At 46.1% G+C, this 20,953-nt stretch overlaps 1 protein-coding gene across 1 annotated transcript in view; it reads right to left on the reverse strand.

Moving 5' to 3' along the window:
* The window catches only part of plcl2 (phospholipase C like 2), a 38,106-nt gene extending 21,928 nt beyond the window's left edge, over window positions 1–16,178 (reverse strand). Inside the window, exons 1-2 of the mRNA XM_080501279.1 lie at window positions 16,056–16,178; window positions 15,463–15,945 (exon numbers count right to left, since the gene is read on the reverse strand). Coding sequence (XP_080357405.1) covers window positions 15,463–15,711 — 249 coding nt within the window. The 5' untranslated portion in view covers window positions 15,712–15,945; window positions 16,056–16,178. The remainder of the gene's footprint in view (window positions 1–15,462; window positions 15,946–16,055) is intronic.
* Between the last annotated feature and the right edge of the window lie 4,775 nt (window positions 16,179–20,953).

A 20,953-nucleotide genomic window follows, 5' to 3' on the forward strand; every position in this document is an offset into this window, starting at 1 on the left:
GGGTTTCGGTACCTGCTGTTGCACTTGTGCTTAAACCTGGCTTAAAGCTTGAGTTTGTTGAATGACTGAGCCTCATTAATTCTTTTATTTTGGGATCGATGCATTTTAACCCTGAAAGTAATCACAGCAATAAAGTTGCACTTTTTCTTGACAATATATCCGATGTCTGCAGTTATTTTTAATCGCATTGACAATTTTTTTTAATCGATTTAAAATTTAATTTTTTCTTTAAAAAACTAATTCCATTAAAAAAAAACCTCTAGGATCAAAGGTTCCACTTTGCACGACACCGTTCAGGAAGCTCGACTGTAAGTTCACCGCGGATTTCCAATCGAAGCTCAATTCTGCAGCGTCACTGCCAATCTTTGTGCCAAATTGTACATTATGATCTGAAAATAGACACAAATAAATAAATAAATGACAGCGAGCGACTGGGTGGAACCTCGACGCAGGACTTCCGGGAGCGAAGGGACCGTGCAGACGCGATGCCCTACGAGTACGCTTCCTCAAGTAACACTGCACTCTAGAATACTGGCTGGGATTGTATTGTTTCTATGGATTAACATCCACCGTGTCAACCATGGACTGTCCTCAGTATTTTTGGAACACACACTTGGCTTTTTCCATATTCATGAGGGCAAATGTGCCAAATTTGTCAATCTCAGTGTGGCATCAGTCACAACTATGTGGAGTTTCCCTGGCCGGGCTGCTGGAGGTGGCAGGGTTGTTCCTGTGTGCTTGGAGGTTCTCCTCCCACCTTTGCCAGCGCATACATTTGCTTTGAACGGTTGACTTTAAATGTCCTGAATGTGAGCGTGTGCTTTGTGTTGGTCATGTGACGGGTCCGGGACCAAACCTGCCTCCGACTTCAGTCAGCTGGGATCTGCTCCACATCCCTGTGACACGTCGGGCTCGTTCACACTGCAGGGAATTGTGAACAAATTCACATTTTCTCTCTCTTTTTTTTTTTTTTACTCAGAGACTCGTATCCGACCTGTTTTGTGGCAGTGTGAAAACGCCATTCTGGTTTATTTTCACACCACACTCGGGCCAATGTAGCTCCTTCGTCTCCTTCTTCCCCTCGTCATGCTATCTAGATTGGATCAGCTCATACTTAACAACCACTTGAAGATGAATCTACACGCTGACCAGCGTTGCCAGATATGGCGGCATCCCCCAATTGTGGAGCCAAACCTTACCTTTTAACTTTGTTTATTCTTTGTGTGTTTATGGGGGTGCTCCTATAATAGTTGTATCTCCATTCCTCCACGATCTACGGAGGTGTGTGGGTTTGATGTCGTTTTGGGCTGGAAATGTTGAGTCACGTCTGGCAACCCGGATGCTGACAGGCGTGAGTGAGCCATGAGCTAAGTAGCCCGGCGTGACTTCACGTCGTCTCTCCTGCGCTCTGGGGCCTGAAAACATCCGGTCCGATCACGTTCACACGGCAGGTCCAGTTTGAAACCATCACGCAGAAAAAAATCAGATCCCAGCAAAAAAACTAAAAAGTGAATTGAGCATCAGGACGTGCGGCGCGAAGGCGACCTCAGTCTGATGAAGAGATAAAAGAAGACAGATGAATACACTGCATTGTGTCTGCTGCTGTGCAGTCTTCTTAATTGCCCCCCGGTGACAAAGAAAAAAACCTCCTCCGGTTCTGATACAATAAGTGAATCTTTTGAAAGTCGTGGCCGAGCCGAGGCCGAGGAGCGAAAAGCAACGACGCCCCCTTTCCCCTCTTCATTTCCAAACGGCTCGCCTCCACCGTGACTGTGTGGACCTTTCATGACCGGCACGCCGAGAGAACACGTCCACACAAGACCTTGACAGGAGCAATAAACCCGGTGGAAAAGTGTGTTTGGAGTCGCTAACCCGTCCCGTCTCTCTCGTTAGTTCCACGTCAGTGTCAAGGACCTCCTCCTGATGGAATGAGACAAACTAGGGACCAGCCGTCTCCTCCGACACTACGTGACAAAGACGTAAGGTCACACGCTTTTACAGAAGAGAAGGAAAGAAGAACACGGCTATTAATATCATTACATACATCACTGGAGGATCGTCCCACTACAGGGTACAAACCCTCTCTGGCCATAGATCATCTTTCCTGGAACCAGCCTGGTGTTTTGGTCCCCACAGGAAAGGCAAAGTCAAGGTGACATTAGAGGGGGGGGGGGCATCAGTGAGGTTAGTTTGAAACACAGTGTGCTTTTTATCAGGCGATGGAAGAATTTTACGCATTTTACAGGCAAAGATGAGCTCCAACAGGATTCCAAGGCATCTCTTTAATCTATAATTCATGGAGCTTCAAGAGTCTGATGCACCTTTAACTGAGCAAGTGAAGAGAAAGATGCACAGGAACTTTCTGAAAATGCTTTTAATTTTTTTTTTTTTTTTTAATAAAATATAGATCCAGATTGAAAAAGAACAGGACTTTAGGTTGTGAATGACTCATGGAGCACATCAACTCGATCTCAGTTCCCCCTTTTTTTGGGTGTAACCATTAAAACAAACCACAACGTGTGAAGAACACTGCGGCCGTGTGTGTGTGTGTAGGCGTGGCCATGTATTATTTTCTTTTCTATCATTGCAGTTGAAACTCATGACTATATAACAGAGGGTCAAACATGACATGGTTTGCTGTGAGCGGATTCTTGGCTGAAGTGATGTGTGAACAGCTGGAGTCGAGTGCTGGCAAGTCGCAAAGTATAGATCATTCTCTGGCATTCTGCCTTCATATAGAAACCATCGTACAGAGGCAAGATGTGGGAGAGCGAGAGAGAGAGAGAGAGTGGAGGAGGATCGCGCTCTGCAAAGATTTGGCTGACTGAAACACACAGACACTGAGGATTTTTTTACATTCACGTGGACGTTTATATGGCAAAAACCTCTCGGCTACTGTTTTCTGGCGTTGCCTGTTTAGCTGGGGACAGATGGAACCTACACAGTAACTGAGACGTTCTTTTAGGGGATTACAAATAGAGAATGGCCTAAAATGTTGAAAAACATCAGTTCGGTTTGCTTGAAGATGATGTGACGAGTGCAGCGGGTATTAAAAGAAGGATTCAACAAGCTAGCCTGTGAGCCTCGCGCTTTCCCGCCTTGCAATACCACTTTCTACCACAAGATGACACCGTGAGTCAATCTGATCTCATTTTAATCCAGGGATCTTAGGTCATTACCTTCGCGAACGAAAGTTGGCCGACAAGGCTACTTTTTTGTCATTTATTGGTTTGTATGCATGTATTTTACCAACTTTTTGCAAAAACTACCCGGAACGCATGAACTGTTCAGGGATGATTTGTCAAAATCCAACAACCAACTGATTAGATTGTAGGACGTCATCAGCAAACCGTTTCCGAATAAATCCCAAAAAACGGCGTAAGAAAATTTGCAATGCAAAGCGGATGAGATCAGCGTCCGTTGCCATGGAGACGCTCCCTGCTCAGTTTTTCCACAGTGATTTTGCTGCCTACCTGACCTACCTAGTTAGCCTAGTTACCTGCTATCACGTTAGCTCTGTTCATTTGGTTCTGCAAACAAGTTCTGCGCTCTACCGAATATAGCTCTAGTTAAATAATCATTTAACAGTTTGATAGCATTTTATTCTTATGGTGCAAAATGTATCGCCATATCCTTGATTTGTGGAATTTTTGCATTATTCGTGAAGTTTTGACAAATCCTCCCCCGACCTACGGCTTCGTCGCCACGTGTTGTGGCTTCATGTGGTCCGTTTGTTCAACACGTTTCACACCGACTGCCCTTCCTGTTGCAGCTGAAGCTTCAGGAGAGCCATAATGAGACATCCGTCAGCAAACCAGGACATTTCTTGCCACAGGCTCGCTTTGCAACCCTCTGCTGCACCACCACTTCCCCATCAGGTCTAACAATCTGCGTCTTTCACCGTCCCACTGCTGCTCGTCGATGTTGAACGACATTCGGGTTTGATCAACAGAAAAGCACTAACCCCCCCCCCCCCCCCCCCCCCGTTACTGAGGGGTTGTGTAACGTTGCAGCTCAGAAGCGCGGCGTACACCAATTTACTGTTAAAAACCAGGTCAATCTTCAAAAGCGTTTAGCTTCTGCGTTATTCACGTCAGGTCAACCGGGCGATTTACATTCTGATCAGGTCCCAGCTGGGGGGAGTGAGGAAGCACAACTGTCATGCGAGCGAATGGCAGCCGGCGCGGCGCGGCATCTGATAAGGCGTGCGCGACGAGGAGACAGGCTCGGGCTCTGGCAGGCTTCAAACGCTCCGCCTGCAGTGTGAGCAAAAAAAAAAAACATTTAACACGGGCCATTAGCTGCCAATTGCATAAGATTTCCAAAGCCAACGCTGTTGTGATTGCAACAACAGCTTCGCTGATTGACTCACCGAGCTTCTTGAGGTGGTGCAGCAGTAACGCCAGGAAACAAACGAGGAAAATGAGAAGATCTAATGTAACCGTGGCTGTAAAATGAAAGCGTTTCACTCCCAAAGCTGATCGTTTTGATCATCAAACCCTGTTGGTGTAGAAAGTAGCTGTGAAGCAGTTTGCACGTTAGCGCGACTCCAGTCCTGGCAGGGCTTCAGTCGTCGCTTTGATCAAACAAAGCTTTCCAGTTTGCAAAGTCAACAAGAGCAAGTTCCTTCGCAGGATCACGTAACCGAGACAAAAGACTGTCCAAACAGAGGGGACGAGCACATAAACAGTGACATTACACCGAGGTTTGCCATCGTCGGTCGGATTGTAGCGCACGCAGGAATACAGGTGTGAACAGGTCACTGCAAAATACAGTGCTTGTGTACGGGAAGGCGAGAGCTGGGGTATAATTTTAGTGGTTGACTAACATGAACGTCAACCTGCTTTCGCCCAGTCGGCTGAGATCTGCACCAACACAGTGCGACTCCAACAAAGTGTTGTAGAAAATGAGGGAACCTGAGTTTTTCTGATCAGATTTGTGAAAAAGGACCCAATGATGTCATAATTCTGGCTAATTCATAGGTAATAAAGCCAATAACTTCATAATAAGTCTACTACAGTATTAATCCACCAGTGATGCAGTAATAAATCAATTGTACATTTTAAATATATTTCTAGTTACAGTGTTTGGCCGTGCCGACATGATAAGAAGGGCTCTCAATATATTAGGTACGTGAAGATCAAAGCCGATCAGCACATGTCACTTTAAGGTGTCTTGATAAACAAAGAAATGGTAAAAGGAGCATTGAACAGTTTGAAAAACAGTCCGCTGAAGAAATGTAACGTTTCGGTTGGGATCTTTTCTGTTTAATGTCGATTCCCTCTGATTCGAGTTCCATTTCTCCTCTGGGTTCTTTGTTCACAAAGTCCAGCGAAAGGATTCACAAAGGGACTTTTAATGCAGCTTGTCAACAGCCATTGTTTATAACAATAAATTCAACCAATATGTTTCCAAGATAAACACGGTGACGTCTAATGACGACAATACGTTAACGACAACAGCTTGCTTTATACACGTTACACACACTAACGTCCTCCCGTCACTGTAAGTCACTCAAAACCAATGTACCTCAACAATAACACAAGATAGCAAAGCAGCAAAGTACAAACACTGAAGTATTTAAAGTATCTACGCTCTGACAGCGACATTCAGACGTGTACGTGGGCCTTTGCGACGTGGCGGCCATGTTTGGATTCAGAGCAGGAATGAAAACGTTACCTTTACAGGTCCGAGTCTCTCTGGACTCACGCAAAGTTTGGAACGAGACCAAAGATGAAACACTCCAACACTTTCCCGAGAACGCGAGTTGAACCATCGCCGATTTGCCAAAAATGTTCTTCTCACAAACAAAGAAAAGAGGCAAAAATCTGACAGCTAAAAGCAAATCACAGTTTCTCAAGTGTCCACTAGATTGTTGAGCGCGTCCCAAAGCTGCATGGATCCATTTGAAAGATCTTTTGACGGTACTTTACCAACACAAAACTCAACAAGAGCTTCCCGCTTTGTAAGACAAACTCATAATCGGTCTGTACACTCGTCTGAGCGAACCAAGGGAAACAGAACGATTGACTCGGACCCCGTTTACGTGACAAAAACAAGCTTTTGAAAACTGCTCCGCCCCCGAGTACATGTCAGGAACACGGTAAACACCTAGTTCACTAACAAGCAGCCTCGAGTGGCGTGACTCCCAGTCCGTATTCTGGATTTATTGTCCATATTGGTAGTTTTATAGTTGAAAATCACCCATAATAGCAGCTTCAGTCATCATCTGTCACTAAGAAAGTCCTGTGAAAAGGTAAAAATGACGTGTTTTCACTTGAAACGTGGAGTCAACGGCGCCTCGGAGGGAACTAAACTTGCAAACTGAACACAAGCCTCCGTCTCTGAAGCCGAGGGAAACCTGGTCTGAAGACAAATGGCGTTCAAGGAAAGCGCTGGTACGTGTCGTGTGTCACAGTGGAAAGGAGAGAATGTGTAATTGCAGTTTGTCTGAAAGCGAAAACCGAGGAGGAGGAGGAGGAGGAGGAAGAGGAGGAGAGGAGGATATTGAGTTCATTACAAAGTTATCATCTGTCAACACATTAGTTTAAAGTAACTGAAAGCAGATATGGAGTCTTCTTTTGGTCTGATGTTGTACTAAAATGGGGAGGGAAGTTGATTTTGGCATTCGGTTGCCGGTTCCCAACATTGGGTTCATCACTTTCTTTGGAGGTGGAAGTTACTTTTACTTTGAAGGCTCTTGCTTTTTATACTTTGGTAGAAGTGGGCGCATCACTTCTCAAGTCCTGTTTGGGCATCGTTTTCTGCAAAAACGACACATTTCTGTTCGAGATGGTTCATTACAAAGCAACGTCCACACAAACACAAACTTGGTTTTTTTTTTTACTTTTTGAAAACTCCTTTCAGAGTTTTTGAAACAGAATACTCTCATTCTCTATTTTAATAAGAAAAAACATAATATAATGGAAAATCAGGAGTGCTTGTGCTGCTCATGCTTTAGATTTCAACAGCACGTCTCCAACCAAGTGTACATTTAGAATCACTTCAGACCCCATCGCCCTGAGTGGAGACACGTCCCTGTCTGTGTGTGCACAGCGCCAACTAGTGGCGTGGCAGGAAAACTGCAGTAGGTTCACTGGCTTTTCCTGTGTGAGACTACGGCTATGGAAACGTTACCGTCTTTAATGTGAAACTTTCCTGAAATGAAAACAGTGGGAGTCAAACGGCCCCATCCGAAAGGGAATTCTAATCACGTGTATCCAATTCAAACACATATCGAATTCAACATCATTTACCCAATATTCAATAATCACATTTCATAGTTATCGTATTACTCATTACAATTTAATTGTTTAGCACTTGTTGGTCTCCTTTCTTCTCATTTATTTGCAGATTATTTTCCATTTGTACATAATTATCCCTTTTTAATTCTCTATAATTATAATTGATGTTCATGGGAATGACTGATCTTTAAGTTCAACATGGAATTGTAACAGAGGCCTCGAGACACACACACACACACACACACACACACACACAAAATGACGCGTGTGGGGAAAACTTGTTTAAACTCACAGCATTGCAGGTTCATCATAATTAATACCATATTGTTTTCTTTTTTAACAAGCTGATATCACAGTTTTTCCCCCCGTCTCATAGCAGAGGTGCGAAAAAAAAAAAAAAAAAAAAAGGTGCTACTTCCAGAGATATGGAAAAATCTTATTTATCCAACAGGCTGAGACGAGATGTGAGACAAGATTATGGCCATCGGGTCCATATTTCCTCTTTCCACCGGCAACATGGTTGTGATCAGACTGTAGAAAGTCAACGTCTCAGGTTGTAGGATAAATGATAAATATGTGACTGTGTGGAATACTTACGTGACCTTACATTTAATTGTAATACCTGAAGAATTTAAGCATTGAAAGTAGTAAAGCTGTGCAATGTCCTTAACAAGGCTTCACTCGTCTATCCAGAGTCTGAGTTTGAACCCTTCATCAAAGGGGGGGAAAAATAAAAAAGTGATATCAAGCTCTTTGGATTCAACAAAACACGTATCATATTTTCCATTACTAAATATCATCTTGTTCTTATTTTTATGCCAACTGACAGAAAGAGGTCTGGATACTGTGATGTACTGGGAAAGGACTTACAGGTATGAGGCCACGATTTTCACACTGGAAATCACTCAATTAGCCCCTTTTAATAAGAAAAGGACACATAACTAACCATCGTACAGTCGAGGTTCATTCCACGATCCCCCCTCCACAGATTAGCAGGTTCGCTCCTCGCCTATCTGCTTCAGCGTTTTTCCAGTTCCAAATGCTTTTGTGACGCTTCCGACGGCGGAGACAAACCGTTACTGCAAACCGTGATGAGTGGGTTGCCAGGTCAGCGTGAAAACAGCTTCCGGAAGATTTGGCAACACCGTTCTTACTTTGCTCGTTTTCCAAATTTCTAATTTTGCCATTAAACCAGAGGATCCCCTACGTCATCTGGTGGTACGATGTGGTATTGCAGGCGCGATATGGCTGCACGTTAGCGCCACCTGAATATTTGTATTTATTTATTTGTTTTGATGTTTTTCACAGAAAATGTTGCCTCGAAGCTGCAAAAACATCCACAGGTTCATGTTTCAGAGAGAGGATGTGGCTAAGGGTTGTGTTTTGAACTGTTTTTCCTGAGAATAGAAACTTTCAGGGTGGGGGTGGGGGGGGCGGTGGTTATGGTGGAGTATGAGGTTATTCAGCAACTACCAAATTAAGAGCCGCAAAAGTGTTAAACGTTAATCGAAGGCAAGAGTTTAGCTTTTTTCCGATACGTTTTCGTTCGACACTCCCGTCACTCAGGCACCCCACACTCACGGCGCCGCCGAACGCTCGCCCGTTCCGACCGAACCCGTTCGGTCAGGTTACTGTAAAGCATCAGGTGGTGCAGCAGTTACTACGCGAGCGCGGTGGGCGGCGCCCCGGCCACATCCTGCCGCCACTTCAGAGAAGCAGTTATCAACAAGAAGTGAGCGCCCTGACTGGCGGTGAGAAAACACGGCGCCTCGTTACCGCCGGGCCAGACCTTCACCGCCGCCAACGTCTCACTGCAGTGTTCCGCCAGTCGCTGCTGGCAGGGGCAAAAACAACTGCCCTCGTTTGACTCCCCACAGCCTCGAGATCGGAAAAATCTAATCAACGCTCATGCTTCTTATTCTTCTCAGACGTCTACCGTCCAGTATTTTCCCTTGTACTATTTCAATTCTGTATTTAAATCAGCCTGATTGAATTTGCGTCTCATTGTTCGACACAAAAAGACGTACTAATTTTAAAAAATCAATGTGTTATTTAAATTCACCGCTATAAGTAACAGTAGCTTGTGTTTGGTTGTTTTTTGGTTGGTTTTTCAGTATTTAAAGTCCCAGTGAAATGTAAAACACTACTTTGCAAAAAACGATAGTTGGGTACTACTTCTAAGGTTCCTCCGACTCTGCACCACCACTGTTGTCGCATAACAAAGTTATTTGAATTTTGAATCTCCAACCGAGGAAGTCGGGGGAATCCTTCTTCGTGGGCGTGACGTCACGAGTTGTGCAGATCTCCATCTGTTGTGTTTATATCGGCTTGTTTCCTCTTAAATATCCAAGTTTTTATAGTGTTTTGAAGTTATAGTCGGTATTTTATGAGCCTTGACGAAAGATTGAGCCTGGAAGAGACCGAGAGAGGAGAAAAGGAGCACGGGCGGCGGGAGCGGCTAGCTCGCGTGGCTAGCGGCTAGCGGGAGCCGCTAGCTCGGTCGGCTAGTAGACGATCAAGTAATACCTGGACTCATCTTCGGTGATTCCGCAGTGGGAAAAGCTCTTCGACATGTTGGATCCAGGAAGCCGGTCGTTCTGCCAAAAGTCAGGAGCCTCAAATCCTCAAAGGTGAAAACTGGCGGCTGCTGAGGCGAGGAGACGAGGAGACGAGGACGAATGAGGGACGAAGCGTCTTCTGCTTCCTCAAACATGTTCCAGACGGGGTCACCGATGGCAGAACGACACATTCTGTGTCTTCTTCATCAATCACTGGGTTTGAAATGATGATGATGATGAAATATCGTTAAATTCAGCCTCTTCGCCGTCAAAACTCTGATCCTCCATAATGTAAACACAACTTGGGCGTGTGCACAACTCGTGATGTCACTCTACTATTGTCAGAAGCTCCGCCCAGCAGCGGAAATACCGCTGTTTATCGGCTATTTTCCCGCAGATTGCCGTGTTTTAACATTTTACCCTTCGGCCAGTTAGCATAAAAATGTCCCTAGAAGCGACAGCCAGAGTGTTTTGGAGGTGGAATCTTCATTTCACTACGACTTTAACTGACAGAGGAAGAAAATGTTTCTTAAAAGAAAAACGCCCACGGTAGAATTTCAAGTAAAAAAACGGTCTCGTGGCTCAGTAGCCCCGCCTAGTGGCCGGCTGTTGACAAACTGGTTTAACGAGTAAAGTTTCTGATTCCGACTAGCGAGAGGGAAGACTTTCAGTCGTTCAGACGACTGATCACATTCAGCAGCAGTAATTCTGGATTTTCCTTCAACCGTGACCCAGAAGTGGACTGTCAACCCCAGACCCCGTCAACCCAGACCTCGTCTACCTAGACCTCGTCTACCTAGACCTCGTCAACCCCAGACCTCATCAACCCCAGACCCCGTCAACCCAGACCTCGTCTACCTAGACCTCGTCAACCCCAGACCTCGTCTACCCCAGACCCCGTCAACCCAGACCTCGTCTACCTAGACCTCGTCAACCCCAGACCTCGTCTACCCCAGACCCCGTCAACCCAGACCTCGTCTACCTAGACCTCGTCAACCCCAGACCTCGTCTACCCCAGACCCCGTCAACCCAGACCTCGTCTACCTAGACCTCGTCAACCCAGACCTCGTCTACCTAGACCTCGTCTACCCCAGACCCCGTCAACCCAGACCTCGTCTACCTAGACCTCGTCAACCCCAGACCTCGTCTACCCCAGACCCCGTCAACCCAGACCTCGTCAACCCCCAGACCTCGTCAACCCCCAGACCTCGTCAAACCCAGACCTCGTCAACCCCCAGACCTCGTCAAACCCAGACCTCGTCTACCCCAGACCTCGTCTACCCCAGACCTCGTCAACCCCAGACCTCGTCAACCCCAGACCTCGTCTACCCCAGACCTCGTCAACCCCAGACCTCGTCTACCCCAGACCTCGTCAACCCCAGACCTCGTCTAACCCAGACCTCGTCAACCCCAGACCTCGTCTACCCCAGACCTCGTCTAACCCAGATCTCGTCAAACCCAGACCTCATCAACCCCAGACCTCGTCTACCCCAGACCTCGTCAACCCCAGACCTCGTCTACCCCAGACCTCATCAACCCCAGACCTCGTCTACCCCAGACCTCGTCAACCCCAGACCCCGTCAACCCAGACCTCGTCTACCTAGACCTCGTCAACCCCAGACCTCGTCTACCCCAGACCCCGTCAACCCAGACCTCGTCTACCTAGACCTCGTCTACCCCAGACCCCGTCAACCCAGACCTCGTCTACCTAGACCTCGTCAACCCAGACCTCGTCTACCTAGACCTCGTCAACCCCAGACCTCGTCTACCCCAGACCCCGTCAACCCAGACCTCGTCTACCTAGACCTCGTCAACCCCAGACCTCGTCTACCCCAGACCCCGTCAACCCAGACCTCGTCTACCCCAGACCCCGTCAACCCAGACCTCGTCTACCTAGACCTCGTCAACCCCAGACCTCGTCAACCCCAGACCTCGTCTACCTAGACCTCGTCAACCCCAGACCTCGTCTACCCCAGACCTCGTCTACCCCAGACCTCGTCAACCCAGACCCCATCAACCCAGACCCCGTCAACCCCAGACCCCGTCAACCCAGACCTTGTCTACCCAGACCCCGTCAACCCAGACCTCGTCTACCCCAGACCTCGTCAAACCCAGACCTCGTCATACCCAGACCTCGTCTACCCCAGACCTCGTCAACCCCAGACCTCGTCAACCCCAGACCTCGTCTACCCCAGACCTCGTCAACCCCAGACCTCGTCAACCCCAGACCTCGTCAACCCCAGACCTCGTCAACCCCAGACCTCGTCAAACCCAGACCTCGTCAAACCCAGACCTCGTCAAACCCAGACCTCGTCTAACCCAGACCTCGTCTACCTAGACCTCGTCAACCCCAGACCTCGTCAACCCCAGACCTCGTCAACCCCAGACCTCGTCAACCTGCTGCAACCGTCGCTCTGGATCCAGCGTCTCTCCGAGGCGAGCTCCTCTGCCGCGACTCACTGGAGCCTCGTCCATCTGTGTTGCTAAGCAAATGCCACAAAACCGTCTCAGACCGACCTGCTGCGCGTTTCATTTATTTCACGTTGTGTAGTCTGATGTGGCACTTCAGATAAATTTAGGTCAACGAGCATTACAGAGCGATTCCTCATCTGCTTGGCTCGCCCTGCCACTGGACCGTGGTGAGGAAATCTCTGGACCGCTTCAGTACATTAAGACAGAGGGTTTTTTGTTTAGTTTTTTTTAATTTACAAAGGTCCTTCCTCTGCCACCTCCTTGGCAAGGCACTTTTAATCGAGTCCAAATAATGATCGAAATCCACCAAGTCAAAATAGCCTCGTTTGGATTCACGGCATATCTCAAGAGAGCGAGCACACGGCTACTGTGAGCCCCCCCCCCACCGACATAAATCACACTCAAATGGCCCGAGAAGTGAGATTGGTTCTTGTGTAGTGAGAGAGATTACTTGGAACTTTACAAGGCAGAAAAGTCAATATTGCTCCCATCAATCCCCGGGAGGAGGCGACGCCAAAGGTCAACGTGCCGCGATGTGCCGCACGTCAAAAAGCACCTGGTGCCCCATCCAGAGGTGACGACACTGGCGCCGACGCTGCACATGACCATACACAACGATCTGCTGAAAACCATTCCAGCCGCATGTTGTAGGAGCAAACTTATGTCGCGTCAAAAATATTCTTAACATTTCAGCTCAATTTTGCAAATACATCTGTTTGAGTCCAGTAATTCCAGATTCAAACACATAAACACGTAATGTAATAGCAGAGTGAAGAGATAAAATACTGAAAGGATATACATCACCAATGGGAAACTCAAGGCTGTCTACAAAATAACTTTTCGATTGATTTACATTTTTAAAATGCATTGCAATATTCCCAACATTTTTCATAGAAACAAACTCTATGATAAGTTACAAGTACAGACGTTTTTATCATTATTTTTTTTGTTCCCACTCGCAGCCTTTTTCATATTTCTGGTCATTTTTCTTCGTTTGTGCCCAAATAGCCAAAGGGTTCAGATAGTTTCAGTTGGCTAATCCCGTGATTTTTGTGGATTATCACATTCAGAATGAGATTCACGCTGCATGGAAAGACGATTTATTGTATTTCACTCAGCTATTCTTCATATCGTTCATCATTTATTGCCATAAATTTGAAATAAATCCTCACTTTCAAAACAGCTGGATGGTTCAAAGTAAACACGCAGAGTAGATTTCCTTTGCGTCGAGGAAAACGTATCACTACGAGTCCCTCTTGTCAGGTAAAAGCTTCAGGACCCGCCGGGATCCGTGTCGACCCCTAATCGGGTCTCCAGGCCCGAAGCGCTGGTCTCCAGAGACTGAAATCTCAACCCTCCTCCAGATGAAACGTGGGAAATGTAAAGCGAAGGGAACAGTCTTGTGCGCCGGTGCTTAAGACTGGAGGTAAGTGATGCTTTGCTGGAGCAAACATGTTATTATGAGGAGCGTGAAGACACTTTAGGTTCATTAAGAAACTGGTGAGGCGAGTAGAACCACAGTGCGCGTTCAGAGTCTGGGTAATTAATGGGAAACGCTGCATTTCCATGCCGCTCGGCTGTAAATTTAGCGATCAGGGATCAAAAATCCCTGTATTTAATGGCTGGATGGTTTATGAAGCATCCGGTCTCTCGACATGTTACAAGCAGGAGAGTCTGAGCTGTGAAGAAAAAAAGGGGGCGTGGCCTTGTGCAACAAAATGACCTTGAACCTCTTGAATTTACACACAAGGAGAATATTGCCAGCAGCTGCTTTGATAAACATCCTGTTGACCGAGACGGCAAAACAAGTTGCCATGATTCCAGTGTGGACCTTTTAATGAGAGAACCCTGATTTCATTCACCAAACTTTCTAAAAATGTTTATGAACCATGTTTATGTAATATGTACTGTGTTTTTGCTGCTGTATTTTATCTGAGCTTGTCTTGAAAGACAGTTTCCCTTGAACTACATCTGACTGACTGACTGCTGTTAATGCCCCTTGTCTCTTACACTCGTCTTATCATATAGTTCTCCTGTGTTTAGAATCGTGTATTTATTGTTGTTCTCACAAAAAGCTGCACAACAAATCCCCCTTCAAGGGACAATGAAGGTGATGTTTGCCATTGGAAGCGACGCGATGTCAGTAAGTTGTAATGACGCCATTGTCACAAGGTTAAGTTGTACATATGTTCAAAATACAAACAAATAATCCATTTTAACTCGGTCTCGCTCCCCCCAAAAACAACAAAACAGGATTCAGGCAACACATGAGACACACGTATTACCGAAATCTCTCGCTGGAAGTATTGATACTTTTCTGATGTGATGGTGTAGAAGGAACGTGAAGGAACCTTTTGTACATACAAGCTCGTCACCTTCACCATCCTCACATTTCCCTGACACGGTGACAGCCCCGGCAGCGAGGGCAAGCGCGACATTCCAGAGCTGCTGACAGTAGCGATGGAAAGACGTCTTGGGGGGGCTTTTCGACGCGCAATGTGGGGAAGTGTCATCATCTTCGGTAAACCCTCAAGCAACGTCACCCTGCCCTGCCTCTGGGGCTCCAGCTCAAAAGACAGAACATCTTAAAAGAAATCTCGGTAATTACATGCCGGCGTGCATTTCAGAGGAGTGGTAAGAGCCACTGGGATCACTGCAGGATCCTCTCTTCACCACCCAGGAAGTGATGAGTTCATATTCCACTCAGATTAAGCAATTATTGAGAATACAGTGCAGACTGAACCCGGCAAAACTGCCTCATCAGCAGCACTAACTGTTCCCAGCACTACGCACTGCCTCGTCCCCAGTCTGCCTTCATCATGGTCCCATCATCATCATCATCATCATCATCATCATCATCATCAAGGTCTGACACTGGATTCAACTGCATTCTCCACACCACACCAGTGTCTTGGTCGTCCGTCTGGGAATCACCCGGGAAATACAGACGGTCAAGTTGGGGGATGACCGATCCTCTTCACAATGCTCATTGCAAAAACACACACACACACACAAAGCACCGGATGTGCACTGCACTGTGGAAAACACCCGGTTCAGGTACCGTGTTAAATAGTGACTATAAGGAGCAATGAGAGCAGGAGGATCAGTTAACTTCATTGTCCCTGTGCAGAATCAGAGGGAAAGAGGTGATGGAGGGGGGGGGGGGGGGGGGGGGATTCACTATTTACCTTGATAATGCTGCTCCTGCGCGGTATTTCACATTTGCCATCCGGTCCCACTGAGCCGTTCTCCACGCCGGCTTGTCCCGATCCGACCATGTTGTCTGGCGCCCGGCCACAGTCTCCGTTCAGCACCGACACTTCGCACTGCGTCTTCCCGGCAGCCTCGTCTCCGGGCTCGGCCGCCGGATCCCCGAGACTCAGTGGAGGAGGAGGAGGGGGAGGAGGGGGGCTGCCGTCCTCCCCAAACTCCGCCATAGGCACTTCGATCACACACAAATACACAGTCCGTCTCTCTCGCACACGCAAGCCTTGTGGTTGTTTTGTTGTTTGTTTGTTGTTGTTGTTTTTTTTTTCTTTTTACTCCAATTCCGCGGCCGGCCTGCAGCCCCGTTGTTGTGAGGATCCCGTGAAATCCAGCCAATCATCTCCCGGTGCTCATCTCCTCCGTCCGGCTCCTTCTCCTCCTCCTCCTCCTCCCAGCATCGCGCTCTGCGAGCGGGGAGAGGGAGACACAAACAACAAACAAACAAACACGGGCATAATTAGGCGACATGACATTAGTAATGTGGCTCACGCGCTGAAAGCGGATGTTAACTTACATTCAAAACGCACGCGATCCTCCTGCTTCCTTTTTTTAATTTATTATTTCCTCACTAACTTCACCTCTTTGTTACCGGATCTCGAGCTTAAACACTCACATTTATCTCCTGTGGGGATTTTAACGCTCCCCGGTGTCTCTGTGGGGAGAGAGAGAGAGAGAGAGAGAGAGAGAGAGAGAGAGAGAGAGAGAGAGAGAGAGAGAGAGAGAGAGAGAGAGAGAGAGAGAGAGAGAGAGAGAGGAGAGAGAGAGAGAGCACCGCGGTGCCGCTCTGGAAGTTGTGCCCGCGGATGAAGAGGTCCAGTCGGCTGCGCGAGCCGCCGCCGCCGAGCTAGTTAGCTCGCGAGGCTAGCCCTCTCCCGGGCGACCGAGCCGCGGCAGTCCGGGTGAAGTGAAGTTTCCACGGGGTGGTGGTGGCGGCGGTGGCGGTGGGGAGGCAGAGAAGCAGCAGCACCATCCCCCTGATCGGCTCCCGTCGGAGTGTAACGTGCCCAGAACAAAGCGGCGCATGCGGTCCCGGTGGACCGGCGCCGCGGGAAACGCGTCTCCAGGGGGACCCGAAAGTTGTGTACGTCTCGTGAGCGCGCAACAGGCAGAACAAGCTGAACTGTCAATCAAAGCTCCCATTATTTATTTATTGTGCTCCTCGGTAGCCACGCCCCCCCCACCTCTTTTTTTTTTTTTTTTTTTCACTTCTCCACCCGCACGAGCCTCGAACCCGCGAGCCGCAGCGTGCACGTGAACACCAGCAGAGTGCACGTTCACACGGCGACACACGGCAGGGACGTTTAACCACAAAGTAAACAAGAACCATGTAAACAAAACAGCGAAGGTAACAAGAATCATGTCTACAAGACGGCAAAGAAAATAACCGAGAATTCACCAAACGGCAACGTAAACAAGAGTCACGTTCACAAAACGGGAAAGAAAGAAAACAGAAATGTTTACCAAACAGTAAACTCTCAGAGCGAGCATATACAAATCAACAAAGTGCATGTCCACAAGGCAGCACAGACCACACCTCCACACAGCAACATTTAACAAAGTAAACAAGGACTGTTCAGCAAACAGCAAACTAAACAATAATGTTTATAAAACAGAAAAGAAAGTAAACAAGAACCATGTTTACCAAACGGAGTCAGCGAGAGTGTGCACATAAACGTCAACAAAGTGCACGCTCACAAGGCAAAACACACATCTCCGCATTTAACAAACACCAAACATGGTAAATGAGAAATATGTTTACACAACAACAGCAAATAAAATAAACGAGATTAATATTTACAGTTGATTACAGACCTCAGCAACAGCTCGACTTACAGGAGAAAAAAGAAACAAACCTGTTTTCAAAACAGCAGAATGGTTGACAAGTGTCACATTAACAAAAACCCAAAACATTCAAAACGGCTAAACACAGGCTGCACAAAGGTAAACAACAATCATAATTATGACACATGACAAACTTCAGCAGCCGTCATATTTGCAAAACAATTAAAGCTAAAGGTCAACAACACAGCAAACATTTGAAATTCAACTGAATGAATATAAAACAGCATACATGTTGCAAGGAGTAGGTAATGTGTGTGTGGAAACAGATTAAAATACACAGAACAGAAATAAAAGATTAACAGTGTCACAAACAAAATGCATCAAACGATCCAAACACGCTAAAACTCAGTCAGGAAATATCCAGCAAGCAAAACAAGCAGATTCGAGGAAACGTGTGTCGTAAATATTTAACGAGGATATTTTTCAGCTGGTTTCACACAATTTTATAACTTCTGGAAACATAATCTGGAGGCCAGCAGATTATGAGATGATTGGTTGGCTGGTAGGTTGGTTAGTTGGTTGATATGTTGGTTAGTTGGTTGATATGTTGGTTGGTTGGTTGGTTGGTTAGTTGGTTGATATGTTGGTTGGTTGGTTGGTTGGTTGGTTGGTTGGTTGGTTGGTTGGTTAGTTGGTTGATATGTTGGTTGGTAGTTTGGTTGGTTGGTTGGTTGGTTGGTTAGTTGGTTGGTTGGTTAGTTGGTTGATATGTTGGTTGGTTGGTTGGTTAGTTGGTTGATATGTTGGTTAGTTGGTTGATATGTTGGTTGGTTGATATGTTGGTTAGTTGGTTGTTATGTTGGTTGGTTGGTTGGTAGTTTGGTTGGTTGGTTGGTTGGTTGGTTGGTTGGTTAGTTGGTTGATATGTTGGTTGGTTGGTTGGTTAGTTGGTTGATATGTTGGTTAGTTGGTTGATATGTTGGTTGGTTGGTTGGTTGGTTGGTTGGTTGGTTGGTTGGTTGGTTGGTTGGTTGGTTGGTTGATATGTTGGTTAGTTGGTTGATATGTTGGTTGGTTGGTTGGTTGGTTAGTTGGTTGATATGTTGGTTGGTTGGTTGGTTAGTTGGTTGATATGTTGGTTAGTTGGTTGATATGTTGGTTGGTTGATATGTTGGTTGGTTAGTTGGTTGATATGTTGGTTGGTTGGTTGGTTGGTTAGTTGGTTGATATGTTGGTTGGTTGGTTGGTTGGTTGGTTAGTTGGTTGATATGTTGGTTGGTTGTTTGGTTGGTTGACAGATAAAGCAGGACAGCAAACAAACGCATTAAAGGATCCAAATACTATAAAACTCAGTCAGGAAATCTGCAGCAAACAGCTCAACCAGATTCAAGGAAATGTGTGTCATAAATGTTTAACAAGGCCATTTTTCAGTCTGTTTCACACACTCTAAGTCCAGGAAAGTTTTTTTTTTCTTTTTTAATTTCTTGATTTTTTTTTTATAGCTCCTGGAAACACAAAAGCACTCATTCTTCTCTCCTGCACTCAAAGCTGTTTGTCAGCATTTTATTTCTGTCAAAGCAAACTAAAGAGTCTTAAAATTCAAACTTTCTGCTTGGTTTGTTCCTTAAAAAGTGTGATAATCCCATCAAATATAAAGACATAGTTATGCCAGATATTGAGTTTTGCCTTTTGCCTTTTTTTTTCTTTAAAGTTTTGTTATTTTCAGGAAGTCACATTTCGGCTAATTCTTGTAAATGATGCATGATATAGTAGAAGATTCTTATGTTATAGTGGGGAACCGTTTTGTTTTAGAGAAATCCAATCACAATTAACTATTCAAGGATTTACTTCCACTAGAAATGTTTAATTTGAGTCAATTTAATGCATTTTAATACAATTTCTCGCATATAAAGCGTTGTTTACTGACACTTTAGAGCCTTAGAGCATCTTATTCACAAGCTGCTGCCTCATGAGGCCAAGCTCACTGCTGTGGTGACCGGAAACATCATTTAGAGTTGTGCAGCAGCGCCATCTGCTGGAGGACAAAAACCACTGATGCGTATTCAGTGTGCAGAGCAGTTTTAAAGGTGTACAGGAGGATTTTCCCGAATTTGAGGAAAGAACTGCCCTCTCCACCTTTTGAAAAAATGCACATGCGCAACGCTGTACCTGCTCCCGAGACGGAACGCCGACTAAAACGTGTAGAGAGACGTGACGAGCCCAGTTCTCCTCGTGCACGCTCTGTTGACAAGTCACAAGTCGGCAAAACAAACTAATCAACCCTGGAAAGTTACAATCTAGACGTAGAGAACTTTTACTGGAAGTGATTTGAAATGGATTTCTCCAAATAGAAGCCAAACTTTACCTGTGGAGTAGAAACTTGGCGACTGAAGCGTCAGTGGGAAGCCCAACCTGGGCTTTCAGCGCCATCGTGTGAAACAATCTCCCAAAAACACTCTGGTCTTGTTTCTCTCTTCCCAAGCCTTTCTCTTCTTCTCATACACTTCCAAGACACGTTTTCTCTTGCGACCCTCTGCCATTTTCAAAGTACCCGGTGAGAACTGCGAGCTCGCTGAAGGCGTAGCTCACCATAGACACCTGAAAGCGCGCATGCGCAGAAAGTGAAAACTAATAGATCCACGCTACCTGGGGACGAGCACGTACGACGGCCTTACGTAATAGATCACCAGAATGATTGACAATTGGGAGGACCAATAGTCTTGATGATCCACCCGGAAAAAGAACATCCTCCTGTACACCTTTAATATTTGTTGTTAGAAACAATCATGGATCTTTTTTGAAAAGGCTCAAGTCGAGGTTTTTCCCCCAGTGTGCTTCTTGAGAAGATATTAGGGAATAAAAAGGTACTAATAGAATTATTTGTTATAATTTATTGCTGCTTTATGTCGTCATTGCTGTTGGGTTGTTCGTGTGGTTGTAATAAATGAAAAGTGGTTGATCGTGTGGGTCATTGGTTAGTTTGGTTGGTTAGTTGGTTGATTGGTTAATTGTGTGGGTCATTGGTTAGTTGGTTGTGTGGGTTGTTGGTTGGTTGGTTGTGTGGGTCATTGGTTAGTTGGTTGGTTGGTTGGTTGTGTGGGTCATTGGTTAGTTGGTTGGTTGGTTGGTTACTTGGCTCACTGGCCAGGTGGTTGGTTGGTTAATTGTGTGAGACATTGGTTGGTTGATTGGTTGGTTGATTGGTTGGTTGGTTAGTTGGTTACTTGGCTTACTGGTTGGTTGGTTGGTTGGTTGGTTGGTTGGCCTGCTGGCTGGTTGGTTGGTTGGTTAATTGTGTGAGATATTGGTTGGTTGATTGGTTGGTTGGTTAGTTGGTTACTTGGCTTACTGGTTGGTTGGTTGGTTGGTTGGCCTGCTGGCTGGTTGGTTGGTTGGTTGGTTGGTTGGTTGGTTGGTTGGTTGGTTGGTTGGTTGGTTGGTTGGTTGGCCTGCTGGCTGGTTGGTTGGTTGGTTGGCTCACTGATGGGTTGGTTGTAATTGTAATTACTACTAAGTACTGGTATTGGTACTCTGTATTGCTAATAACTAAAGTTTAATGCTCATACTTGGCATCAGTCTAAAGTACAACAATATGTCAAACCACTCACGTAGAAAACGGCATTAAGAAAC

This window comes from Blennius ocellaris, assembly GCF_963422515.1.
Source record: "Blennius ocellaris genome assembly, chromosome: 8".
Taxonomy (NCBI): Eukaryota; Metazoa; Chordata; class Actinopteri; order Blenniiformes; family Blenniidae; genus Blennius; species Blennius ocellaris.